The sequence below is a fragment of the Mesoplodon bidens genome (genome assembly GCF_964165515.1).
Source record: "Mesoplodon bidens genome assembly, chromosome: 9".
In the NCBI taxonomy this organism is placed as follows: Eukaryota; Metazoa; Chordata; class Mammalia; order Artiodactyla; family Ziphiidae; genus Mesoplodon; species Mesoplodon bidens.
In genome coordinates this window covers 74600226-74614504 of record NC_138166.1, presented here as the reverse complement: position 1 = coordinate 74614504, position 14279 = coordinate 74600226, and the positions used below count along the sequence as shown (strand labels likewise).

General features: G+C 37.6%; 1 protein-coding gene across 1 annotated transcript in view; it reads right to left on the bottom strand.

Annotated features, from left to right (window-relative positions):
- CFTR (CF transmembrane conductance regulator) overlaps nt 1-14279 on the bottom strand; it is a 188343-nt gene that overhangs the window by 45847 nt on the left and 128217 nt on the right. Inside the window, exons 19-21 of the mRNA XM_081244584.1 lie at nt 12195-12345; nt 10885-11112; nt 8056-8156 (exon numbers count right to left, since the gene is read on the bottom strand). Coding sequence (XP_081100710.1) covers nt 8056-8156; nt 10885-11112; nt 12195-12345 — 480 coding nt within the window. The remainder of the gene's footprint in view (nt 1-8055; nt 8157-10884; nt 11113-12194; nt 12346-14279) is intronic.

Below are 14279 nucleotides of genomic sequence, written 5' to 3'. Positions count from 1 at the left end.
TTGCTGATGGTCTGTCAGTTCCAAAGTAAATTCTATCCCATAGACCAGAGGTCAGCAAAACTATGGCCCAATGGCCAGATCCAGCCACATCCATTTGTTTACATTAGCTTTGCCCTACAAAGGCTGAGTTGAATAATTGCTGTAGAGACCACATAGCTCACAAGGCTGAAAAAAGTACTATCTAACCCTTTATAGACAAAGTTTGCTGACTCCGTGCCATGACTCACAGAAAACTGGAGTGAAAATGAATCTTAGAGACCATCTAATCCAGTGATTCACAAGTCTAGATATACAAGAATCACCTGGAACACTTTTTAAAAGATAGACATCATGCCTGGTCACCTTGCCCCCAACGAAGAGAACTGCTCTAACTAATCTAAGAGGATCCTAAGTAATCTCTATCTTTATAAAGTTTCCACATGTGCTGTCAGGTTGAGAACCTCTGTTCTAATCCATTCCTTCTTGGTACAAATGAAAAATTCTAAACCCAGGAAGTTAAAGTGACAGGCACAAAGCTCAACAAATTTTCCAAACTTTTCCACACTCTTGCAATCCCTTCAGGTTCTCATAAGCCTCTCCTACTAATTCAAGACCCAAGAACATCTTAATGGTGCTTTCTTTGTCTTTGTTGGTTCTGGTAACACACTGGTTCAGAGTTCTTTATCAGCTCTGACAACTGCAGTGGTGAATGACCTAATCATTGGACATGAGCATTCAGGGACAGTGGTAGATATGTGTGATTCCTGAGAGCACCTGGAATAGTGCCTGCATACATGCCAATCAAGACTTGAAATCTTTCATAGGTTCAGAAGAGAATGTCAGAGCTAACAGAAGCTTAAAAATGTTCTAACCAACCTGTTTCATTTACAAAAGAGAAAAGTGAAGCCCTCAAGTGGGTTATGACTTGCCTAAGGCCACACAACTTCTTGGTCGTAAGGCCAGAGTGGAACACAGAATAGAAAGTCACTTTGCAGGATAGAAATAGAAAGGCTGGGTGGAAAGAAGTCTTGGGACAGAGGTCATAAGTGGAAACTACACCACAAAGACTCATGAGAACAGAAAAACAAAGAAAGGTGTTATCAAGAGGACATTAAAAGGAGGTTAAAAAAAATAGGAGGAGTGAATCCTCCCCTCAGATTCTCATGGCAGAAACTACTGTCAATGCAATAGAATTAGGTATCAGGAGCATTGAAGAAAAGGCAGGCTCCCCACTTCTCCTCCCATCAGGTTTCTTGTTGGTCATTGTACAATCAGTCACTTGATCTTTACTGGAACCCAAAATAAACACAGTCAATAAAAGGACAAAGGAGAAACAGAGGGAGTTTCTATTGACAGAAAACTCTTCTCAGATTACATCAATCTTGCAAGAACTTTCTGGAAACTCATTAACTGGAATCTAACTGTGAACCGTACAGAGGCACAGTCTTCCCTGCTCATCCCGGTGGCTTCCACACTCCTGTGTTATTAGGAATACACTCTATAACAGGGATGGCTTATCTGCTGGTGCAACTGTTGAATTAAGGCAGTGGATACTATTCATATGCTCAGATCTTTTAGCTGTGCTCACTAGGATGTAGACAGTGCTGAAAACAGATGAATTGTCAACTGCCTCATTCAAACATTGAGACTATGAGTGTGGACAATTCAGTAGTCACCAGACGGCTTGATAACCACTAAGCCTGAAACATCACCTCATCACCTTTCATCCTTTCTACCTCTTAGTTATTTAATTTTCACTCATTCACAGAGGCAAAAATCTAGGTATGCACAGCCTATTTAAGATATATAATGTTTAAGTAGCTAACAATAGGAGACAGAGAAGCTTTATGGTACTAAAAATGGCAGGCATCTTGTGAATCCAAATAAAATAAATAAGTACACAGCTTTGTTAATTAAGAACACAAAAATTTTAAGATAATAGCTTAAATATAGTATGTGAGGAATGGAGCTGAAAAGAATTAACACTTCTCTTTTCATCCTATCTACAGAATAGTGTGAGATACACAGTTGAAATGAATAGAGAGACATACGTGGTATTCATGTTAAAATGAAGAGTGAATTAGAAATAATAGTTTTTAAAACACTGTGATATCAATTGAAATAATTGGAAATCCCCTAACATGGGGGTTTCTAGTGGGAATTATTAAGTTGGACTCTGATAATTTTACTATTTTAAAATTTTCTGGGGTTATTCACAACCTATTACACTATGCTGTTCATAAGGTGACAATGTTCACATGACTTTTTTTCCAAACTGCTATATAAAACTAGGCAAACAAGTAGGTAGAAGTTTCGTTCACTTTTAATGGTCTCTTGATACTGCAAGCATATTTTGAGGAGATTCCAAACAAGAGCTTATGCCCTAAAATGTCAAGTCTACTGGAAGACATTCTATCACTGTGTTTTATAAACACCGGGAGGTGTCAAGTTAGTAGTTGGATATATATTTAGAGGACAGGGGAGTGGTCTAAATTAGAGATATGAATGTGCAATGCATTGAGAGATGATTTCTGAAGCATGGAGTTAGATAACAGCTAGAGAAAGTGTAGATAGAGGAGGGCTAGAATACAGCTGATGTTTAGAGCTCTGCAAGAAGATGAGAGGCCAGCACAGAGAACTATGGAGGAACCAGACAGGTAGCAGGAAAACGAGGTGGGAGTAGCATTACCCTATCGAGAGAAGAAAGGATCACAAGAAGGATGTGTCCATGGCATAAGTAACTGCTGAGAGGTTGAGAGAAACAAAGATGCTGGCTCTGGAAAGATGTTGGTCATGAGTGCTGGGGATGATGGAAATGAAATGAAGCAGGTTATGTAAAGAATGGAGGGGGGAGGAAATGGAGTCAGGCACTCTTTTAAGAATTTTTTTTTTTTTTTTTTTTTTTTCTTTTTGCGGTATGCGGGCCTCTCACTGTTGTGGCCTCTCCCGTTGCGGAGCACAGGCTCCGGATGCGCAGGCCCAGCGGCCATGGCTCACGGGCCCAGCCGCTCCGCGGCATATGGGATCCTCCCAGACCGGGGCACGAACCCGCATCCCCTGCATCGGCAGGCGGACTCTCAACCACTGCGCCACCAGGGAGGCCCTCTTTTAAGAATTTTTGCTGAAAATTGGTCAAAGAAATGGAGTGCTAGCTGGAGATCAAGGGATGGCAGTTTGTTTTTTTTTCGGTGCTTTGTGACCACCTGGAGGGGTGGGATAGGGAGGGTGGGAGGGAGGGAGATGCAAGAGGGAAGGGATATGGGAACAAATGTATATGTATGACTGATTCACTTTGTTATAAAGCAGAAACTAATAAAATATATATATATATATATCTCTTTATTGGAGTATAGTTGCTTTACAGTGTTGTGTTAGTTTCTGCTGTACAACAAACTGAATCAGCTATATGTACACCTATATCCCCATATCCCCTCCCTCTTGAGCCTCCCTCCCACCCTCCTTATCCCACCCCTCTAGATCATCACAAAGCATCAAGCTGATCTCCCTGTGCTATGCAGCAGCTTCCCAGGATGGTAGTTTTATGCTAGGGAGAAAGGTCCCACAAAGAGGGGTTGATCGCATATCACTGGCCTTTATACAGGAGCGAAGACACAGAGGGCACTGGAGCATATGAGTAGTGGTGCAGAAGGGTGGTGGAGAGAAAGGAGAGAATTCTTTCTGGTTGCATGTTTTTTTCTATATAGTACATAGCAAGGTCATTGGCTGAGAATGCAGGGGGTGGAATTATTGGAGCATCTGAGAAGAGACAAGAAGGTGGGAAAGAACCATCTTAGGGAATAAAATAGAGAATTTATTAGGAAAATGTAATAAAAGGGTTGTTGACCAGTTCTGAGTGCCAACATCTGAGATGTGCAATCAGTCATAAATGCAAAGATACCTGAGGTTGTGATGAGGAAGTGTTATCCTCCAAATATTACCTCTACTGTTTGAAAGAGAATGAAAGCTAGGCACCTGGGTTAAGCAATGGATGAGCAGAAGAAAAGTCATATTGCCATTTTTATAACTTCATATTTCTGTCGATGGTTGACTCTTTGTTCATGCCTAAACCCAGCCAGATGCATAAATGAAATATTCTTTCCAAGTCTAAAGACATTTTTTTCTGAGTACCTTTGTACTGAAAAACTAAAAGTGTGTGTCAAACAAAACACCCTGTTTACTGCATTTTAAACTCAGGTCTAAATCCATTTCAGAATTCAATAAAGTAAAGTGAATTTTTACTTCAGAGGTCACAAGGACCTTTAGTGTTAACATATATGTAAACATGAAATTTGAGGGCAGACCTCTCTCTCCTTCTACTTTCAACATAGGCTAGGTGAAAACCAACAGATTACTGGACAACTTTATCAGTTGCAGGGGTGGAAGCAGCAAGATGGGAATTAATAACTAGATAAAGGCCCAGGAAAGACCAGTTGTGCTGTTTGGCAGGGAAATGAAAACTAACATGATCACTTTGATATTCAAAGAAAAGAAAACGACTTTAAAAAATATGATGAAATGCAAATATTGATACTTTTTATAGATTGTATTAGAACATAATAGTTTTTTGCAAAGATCCTTTTATGCCAAGAGGTGAAACAATGTCCGAGGTGAAACAATGTCAAAGCACAGGTCACAAAGCCCAGGATGACCATGTGAAAAACTAGAGAAATAAAAATGCCTGAAAGAAATTTTAATGGAGATTAGACATGCAAAACAGACAGACATCAAACAGAGGCTGTAGAGGCTGTTACATAAACCAAGCAAATTAATGTGACAAACAGAAAGGAATTGTACATATACGAGGTAAAGAGATGCTTTCAGATAAAGAAAATGAAGTGAAGTGCATGAGGATTTTAATGATAAAGTCAAAGTTGTAGAAAGTTTGAACAAAGAATTAAATAGATGCCAGCACAATATTTACTTACTATCTTCCTGCTATTTTCCAACAGAAACATTTTAAAGTACATTTGCAAGACTCAACCCCAAAAGCATAAGAGCTAAGTGAGGAGATGAATGACATCACTAAAAAGAGCTGGTCGAACTCAAAAAAAAAAAAAAAAGTGATGTTAAAGGAAAAGAAAAAACCCTGCTATAAATCAGGTTAAGGTTAAATTATGTTTCAATGAATTACTACAATGCTTTGGTTAAATAAAATATTAAGTCACATAGACAAGAAGAGGGCATGAAAAGGTTTGGATTTTCCCTATAGAAGTATTTTTTTTTTTTTTTTCTTTTTGTGGTATGCGGGCCTCTCACTGTTGTGGCCTCTCCCGTTGCGGAGCACAGGCTCCGGACGCGCAGGCCCAGCGGCCACGGCTCACGGGCCCAGCCGCTCCGCGGCATATGGGATCCTCCCAGACCGGGGCACGAACCCGTATCCCCTGCATCGGCAGGCGGACTCTCAACCACTGCGCCACCAGGGAGGCCCAGAAGTATTTTTTATAATGATACTTGTTCTGACAGGAACTGATTATACAAATTTCACAGCTGAACCAATGTGTGCATTTTGAGAACATGTCAACTCTCAGAGAATAATAAAAAGAACCTAAGCCAAAAGGGTAATAACAAGTGTTATACAGTCATTCCCAACATGGGTTTCTAGACCATCCACAAATAAAGTATTGGATGTCTGATTTTGAATATAGTACTCCAGCTAGACTAATAGAAGTTGATGATGAAGCTATCCAGACCAACTATACCATCTGATGAAAATTATGCATTTTTTTTTTTCTGCAGTATGCAGGCCTCTCACTGTTGTGGCCTCTCCCGTTGCGGAGCACAGGCTCCAGACGCACAGGCTCAGCAGCCATGGCTTACAGGCCCAGCCGCTCCGCGGCATGTGGGATCTTCCCGGACCGGGGCACGAACTCGCGTCCCCTGCATCAGCAGGCGGACTCCCAACCACTGCGCCACCAGGGAAGCCCCATATGCATTTGTTTTTTAAATAAAAAGGGGAAATATGCCTTGATTCCATTTATCTCTCACTCTTGCTGACATGGGATTTGTGCGCTGGACACAGTGTTACCTCACATACATTACTGCAGACTCTGCACTCCAAGGAACCAAAACAAGAGAAATCACAAAACCAAAATATGGTCTTTGTACACACTAATAAATTACATAAATATGTGGCAATATTGACCAAGCAAAAAGAGAAGGCAGTGATAAACACTTAAGAATGAGAAAGGAGCTACCACCAAAAAAAAAAAAAAAAAGACTGTGGAATTTTTAAAAATATGAAAAAATATTATGAAAAATGTAATGCTGATAAATTTGAAAATGCAAGATAGGGGAGGATTTCTTAAAAAGATACCAAAAGCACAAAACATAAAGGAAAATATTGAAAAATTTAACTTCATTAAACTTAAAAGTTTCTTTTTATCAATAGATACTATAAGCCAAGCCACTGACTGAAGGACCATGTTTGAAATGTAAAGAAGTGACAACTGATTCAGCATTCATAAACTCCAACAAATGAACTAAGAAAAAAACCAATCTACTTGAAAAATGAGCAATCGAAATGCACAAGCAATTAACAGACAAGGAATCTCAAATGGCCAATAAGTATGTATTAAGCTGCCCTATCTCCTTAGCATTCACTTCACACCCATCAGATTTCCAAAATTAAAAAGTCTGACAAGAATGGCTATCATCAGAAAGTCTACAAATAATAAATGCTGGAGAGGTTGTGGAGAAAAGAGAACCCTCTTACACTACTGGTGGGAATGTAAATTTGTGCAGCCACTATGGAAAACAGTATGAGGAGGTTCCTTTAAAAAATTAAAAATAGAGATACCATTTGATCCAGCAATCCCATTCCTGGGCATATGTCTGGAAAAGTTAAAAACTAATTCGAAAAGATACATGTACCCCAATGTTCACAGCAGCACTGTTTACAATAGCCAAGACATGGAAGTAACCTAAGTTACATCGACAGATGAATGGATAAAGAAGATGTGGTACATATATACAATGGAATACTACTCAGCCATAAAAAAGAATGAAATTATGCCATTTGCAGCAACATGGATGGACCTAGAGAATATCATACTAAGTGAGTAAGTCAGAAAGAGAAATACAGATGCTATATATTATCATTTATATGTGGAATCTAAAAAGTAATACAAATGAATCTATATACAAAACAGAAACAGACTCACAGACATAGAAAACAAACTTATGGTTACCAAAGGGGAAAGGGAGGGGCGGAGGGATAACTTAGGAGTATAGGATTAGCAGATACAAACTACTATATATAAAATAGATAAGCAACAAGGATTTACTGTATCTACAGGGAACTATATTCAATATCTTGTAATAACCTATAATAGAAAATAATCTGAAAAATATATAACTGAATCACTTCGCTGTACACCTGAAACTAACACAGTATTATAAATCAACTATACTTCAATTAAACCAAAGTCCGACAATATCAAGTGTTGCATGTCATAGCTATGGACCTCTGAGAATTCTTATACTCTCTTGATGGGAGGTTAAACTGGTACAACAGATCTTAGAACAATTTGGCACCATCTAGTAAAGTTGAACTTGGGTGAATTCTATGGCCTAGCAATACCACTCCTGGATGGCTATCCTAGAAAAATCCCGGGCAAGGAGACTGCAAGAATGTTCACTGTAGCACCAGATCTTGATTGTGGCTATTTATGTGGAAGAAAGAAGAGTTATGGGTTTAATGAGAGATAGATAGTGACCTTCAATTTTTTTTTTTTTTTTTTTTTTTTTTTTGTGGTATGCGGACCTCTCACTGTTGTGGCCTCTCCCGTTGTGGAGCACAGGCTCCAGACGCGCAGGCTCAGCAGCCATGGCTCACAGGCCCAGCCGCTCCGCTGCATGTGGGATCTTCCCACACCGGGGCACGAACCCGCGTCCCCTGCATCGGCAGGCGGACTCTCAACCACTGCGCCACCAGGGAAGCCTGTGACCTTCAATTTATCCGTAGTGTTTTATATCTTAAGCTGGGTCTGGGGTATATAGTCATCCCTTATGTTATTACCTATACTTTTTGGTTCATCTGAATTTTTTTTCATAAAAGATAAAAAGAATAATACTTACCAAGCTATCCACATCTATGCTAGAGTTTACGGCCCACTGTAGTGTACCCATGATATTCATGGCTAAAGTTAGAATAATCCCAGCTCTTCCTTCTCCGTCACCTATAGGTGGAAAAAAGATATAAACAAACTTTATGCTATTTCTCTCTCCTGTGAACCACTTTATGTATTCCTAGAAGAGGGCACATATTAAAGTTACATTTTGATTCTGTGCCAGTTTTAACCATTTTTCATCTCAGATCCCCACAGCATGTATCCCAAGTAATAATATGCCCTGTATGTAATAAGTATTCAACCAACATTTTAAATCAAAGAGTGACTGACTATTAGCAAAGAGTTGCCCTTTTTTAAATGCTTCAGATATTGAAGGGGATGTTGGTGTTGGGTAAATATCACTTTTATCCTTTCTACTATTACTCTGTAAATAATAATACCTTCAAAGACTACAATGGATAATGGAAAAAAAGTACTGTGTCTGAATAAGCTCCTCTACAAAGAAGTCAAAAGTAGGAGAGATATATGTGTGAGCAGCATCCAGAAGATGTTTAGATGTGCTTCATGCCTTTGTGAGGAGGACTTTCTCTGCCAATCAGATGCTGTTGGCAAGAAAGAACTTCAAGTTTCACGGGGAAGTCAGAACTCATGGGTCTGTCATTTGGAAAAAGAGAAGACTGCTCTTTATGTTAAAAAAAAAAATTGACTCGTTCACCCAGGAAGAACAATACTTAAATGTCTAATTAGAGTAAATAGTTTTTAAGGGCTAGAGGGGACCACTAATTAAAATTCATAAATACTCTCTATTCATGGCCCTAAAATTTTTCTAATAGGAATGTTCTTAAATTATTATAAATTTAGGTTATCAAGTCTCAATTGAGAGTCAGTCCTTGCATCTGTAATGCACGATAAAACTGTCATAGGGTTCTAAAATTGGGAGAAATAATTCATCCCATTATTATGAATTGAAAATTTTGCTTCTACAACTCCTCTAACAGAAGACAAACCATAGATAGCAGGTATGTGCTTTTAATACTAAATCATTTATTCTAAATAGGTAAGATTTATCCAGGGCCCCAATATATTACTCATTCTGAATATTAAGATGAGAGTAAGATAAAATTTTAAAAATAATAACAATAATAAGTAATATAAGATTTTCAGGTGCTTACCATGGACCAGGCACTACACTAAGTGTTTTATACAAATTATCACATTTAATACTCACCACAAACTTATGGGATAGGTACTATTATTATGTTTATTTACACATGAGGAAAATGAGGGCTTTAGAGAAGTTAATTAAAGTGTACAAGTTACCACAGCTGAAGACCAGCAGAGGCAGGGCTGTTATTCACTGTGTGGTTAACATTCACTCTGGCTGGGCATCTGATTTAATGGATAGGTCCTGAACTATACTGATTGCTAAATGCTTTGACTATCATGCCTGGTAAATCGGGACTCAGTCAGATCCTTAACCATTATGTTATAGCACGATATATTGGTTTGAATTCACTGTTAACAAATCCTTGTTCACTCAGCCCTCTTGGATCCCATTTCCAATAACTTAATTAAAGGCAAATTTTTTAAAAATTCTGAACCGCAAAAGAAATTTTATTTTGTTTTAAAGTTGCCCCAAATTACTGTACAGCTAAGGATTTAGTTCATTTGCCTGCCCCCTTATATTCCTTTTATAGAGTAATTTCCCATTGCCCTAGGCTGAGAGAACAGTGAAGGCGGGGAATCCACTATTCTCGCGACACCTGTGTGGATGGCAGGTGGACCCTTCAGCCAAAATGAGCCTGTTTTCTGTTCTTGCCCATACATGGTAACTGGACAGAGGACGTCAGCTGTTCATTCAAAGGGCCTGAATGGAGAGGCCATATAAGGTCACTGTAGCACAGCTTTGGGACATCAGGGAAACCAGAGTTCAGAGAAAGAGAAATGAATGAATTAGCCAGAGGAAGGAATGGGCACGGCCAGCATCCAGCCTCCAGAGACGGGAAGCTCTGAGTCTGACTCTCCACGCCTGTCTCATTTTCCCTGGAGGCTCCGTGTGCCTCCCACCCTGTGCTCCACGAGGTCCTCCTATAATTCTCCAACATGTGCTTCATTTTGTTTGATCCAGATTCTATTCTTAGAACCAAACGACTCCTCGGATTTGGCAGTCACTCTGAATCTCTGTCCACAGTCACATATATAAGATATTTCAACCTTTCTTATAGCTCAGTAATTCACCTTTTTTAATTAGAAGAGCTCACTTGTCTATATAGGCTTTCATTTTACTTACAATGAAATATTTTACGTTTTTCACCCAAAGATCCTAAAACTCAGAACATTTGTATTTGAAAAATATGGCACTTTCACCTAAGTTATTTCACTTCTATGGCAGTTTTTCACCATGCAAAGTTCACATTAGGATGACAAATTGCACCAACAGGTGGTTAAAAGAACAAAACTTACCAGGGATGGGGATTTTGTGTGTATCTGTATATAAATTTGGTTGTGTCTTTTCCCCTATTCAGAGAGTTCTTTAATAAAGAGATCTATTACTTTTGAAGCCAAGATCCTTTATCAAAATGAGAGTCATGAGATGGTTTTTTTCCTTGAATCACAGATTTGTTATCTGACACTCCTTGTATCTCAGTTTTTCAGCTGTATACATCTCTAATTCAAAGAAATCATTCATTCAATAAACAAATTTTTTGATCAATAAACTCTCAAAAAATTGATTTAAAGATATCTAAAATTTTTAACCTATAAGAATGTAGCATTTTATTGGTTGGCAAAGCTTTAAATTAAATGCTTAGCTAAATAGTTAAGGAGCTCATAGTACCTGTTGTTAAAATGGAAATGAAGGTAACAGCAATGAAGAAGAGGACAAAAATCATTTCTATTCTCATTTGGAACCAGCGCAGTGTTGACAGATACAAGAACCAGTTGGCAGTATGTAAATTCAGAGCTTTGTGGAACAAAGTTTCAAAGTAAGGCTGCCGTCCAAAGGCACGAAGTGTCCATAGTCCTTTTAAGCTCGTAACAAGATGAGTGAAAATTGGACTTCTGCCTGTGAAATATTCCCATAGAAAATAATGCAAGTCATGTAAACACATAATGCAAATTCTTACTTTAAAAAGAGTAGCTTAAAGAATAACCAAACAACAAATGTCATTGGTTAAAAAGGCTTTACATTCTGGTGTTGTACTTTGAATAGATGCAATCTGTTACTTTTTTTAATGTTACCCACTTTTTTACTTGGTTACCATGGATGGGAACTTATTATAAAATCACTGCCATTATTTATTCATATTCCTTGGCTACCACTGGGCATTGTTTACCTGACTAATCCTAAATTAATCAGAGAAAATGTTTTTCTTTTGAGACAATTTATTCAAGGCCTCAATTAAGAAAGTTTATGTGACTTAATTTAGCAAATAACCTTCAATGCAGAAACACACTGGAAATATATCCCCTGAAAATGCACCCAAACAAGGGCCATTACTGAACAATGTGCTTCCCAAAGAGCTCAAGCAGTGTTTGGGGGCACACAAAAAGGCAGACCCCCAGGAGAGAAAGGAAAGGTGTCTGAAAACAAGCCAGAGGGAAGAATTTTGTCCAGTATCATTTGGGAACACAGACTAACATTTAGTAATAGTAGCACGATCTTTTCAAATTTTAGTTTATATGATTATGAATGGATATCACATACATCAAGCCTCCTAAGACTCTATGTACTTGTTTTAAAATCAAAATGAAGTCACATGGTCATTAATTAATAAAAACAATCCATGTGTACTTTATAATTTACTGTTTCCTTTTTCTACTTATACATTTTTTTGGGGGGGACAGTTTGTGGTTTAACATTATATTTTAAATCTGAAAGAAAACAAAGGTCAAATTCTCAATAATAATACTTAAGATCTAATGAATAACAAAAGTATGAGACCCAAGAGAGTTATATATGATGAGAATGTACAGAGATGGCCTGGATCACAGTTGAAACAGATGTTTTTAAAAGTCATTGTCATATAATGCAAGAGTTTAAAAATAGGAAAAAAATTTTGGAAAGGTACATAAATCACAGATAAATATCCACGAATAGCTCTTGTGATATTTTCCCAGGTGAGCATTACACAGGCTGCATCATACCTTCAGATTCCAGCTGTTTGAGTTGCTGTGAGGTGCAGAGGAAGTAGGCTCTCAATAGAATAAAAGCCGCTATCACTGGCACTGTAGCTAGGAAGATGTAGGGTTGTAAAACTGAGACTACCGCCACAGCCCCAATCACAATTAATAACAACTGTGGGATCAAAGAAAATACACTGGTAAGTAAATAGTTCCATGTTGCAAAGTGGACAAGGTATGTTAGCAACATCTTTCTAAATAGGGTCTTCACATTCTGTTCCATTCTTAATATGGGGCAGGTATCTTCCTACTGGGAAGGCAGCCACCTCAAAGTACATTTTTCATAAGTTCTATCAAAATTCCAAAAATTGTTTAGGTTGCTTATAATATTTTGAAGTTTAGAAAACACGGTATTCTTGCATCTTAGTATATATTCACTTCCTATACACTTTAAAGTGCTGTATGATAAATAAATTTTAAATGAACATAATTTTTTTCTAGCCTGGGCTTCTTTTAAAATAAACTTAAAAAAATAAAATAAAAAATAAAATAAAATAAACTTCATATTTTAAAATAATTTTAGTATGAATGTGAAATTTTAGGATTTATTTTGTTCAGACAATTTCTGAAAATTGGGCATTCATCTTGGAGCCTTTTGAGTCAGAAAAATCTGGCAGGCTTTGGTCATCTAGGCAAGCTACTTAATTTCTCCAAACCTGATTAACATTTAAGATTGAAAAAAAAATATACTTAATAAATTTCACTCCCCTTCCTGTTTTTGTTCCTGTTCCTTAAAACAACTGAAGATGACCTAGAGGCTCAAAAAAAAAAAAGAAAAAAGAAGATTTTGGGGGTATGGCTGATTTAATTTGAAATTAGACCACTTTTCTCTCATATATTGTTAAATGAATTTTGTGTTTCAGTCAAGCCCATTCATTAGAGACATATCTTCACATTATCCACCCCCAAAACTGGATCCTTGTGGGCAGTCTCAGAAACAAGTTAACCATATTGGTGTTCTTCAGATCAACTTCAAGGCTTAAATTCTATATTTCCAAAGGACACTAAATCCATACATATTAAAAAAAATCTGCTAACATTTGTTCCACAATATCCCATGTGAATAAAGCATAAATAAAGTAACTGTCACAACAAGGGTTGAAAAATAAACCTATCATAACATCTATCTGATAATCACTGAGCCAGTTGTCTACCAACTGCCATGGGTGACCCATGTATTTTCCAACGGATACAGAAATACAGAACATTTTGGTAGATGAAAACATGAATAAGCGTGTAACTAAGATCTGCATAAATCTTCTCTGAATGGGTTGTTATGTTCATCTAAAGCTTTGGATGATCATATCTCAATGATACTTTTCTAGGGAAAATGCCTCTAAGGTGTCCATTATCAAATTCTACAATAAGCCCTTCGGTCATTCTCGTTCAACAAATACTCAGATAAATACAGTGCCAAACACTGGACTAAGTACATATGATGACTCAGTAATCTAAAGAAAGTCTTCTCTATTCTGTTCTTGCCCTAAAGTTCCACCAGTACAATAAGAAAGCCTCAAACGCCTTAGTTACTACATGACAAGACTTCATCAATGGCGAAGGACTCAGTTTTTTAACTGAGGGTATTTATTTCTCAGAAATAGGATCTTTTGAAAAAAAGAGAAAAATTAACTTCCAAGCATTGTTTACTAGGAAATACAATTTAATTTAAATGGGCCACCATATTAAGTACCAGTATGTCTGAAAGACAAATGTTATTGCATTGGCAACATGGAAACGTTCAGCTACTCCATTAGAATCAGGGGTTGTTTTTGTTTGCTGTTGGCAGTTGTAAATGGCACTGTGTTCATTTGTCTTGTGCTATTTTTACCATGTAATTCCAACCTGGAGCTGTTGGATTATAACAATGGGTGGGGAAAGTGATCATTGTTTTTTCTTTTTTTTTTTTTAACATCTTTATTGGAGTATAATTGCTTTACAATGGTGTGTTAGTTTCTGCTTTATAACAAAGTGAATCAGTTATACATATACATATGTTCCCATATCTCTTCCCTCTTGCGTCTCCCTCCCTCCCACCCTCCCTATCCCACC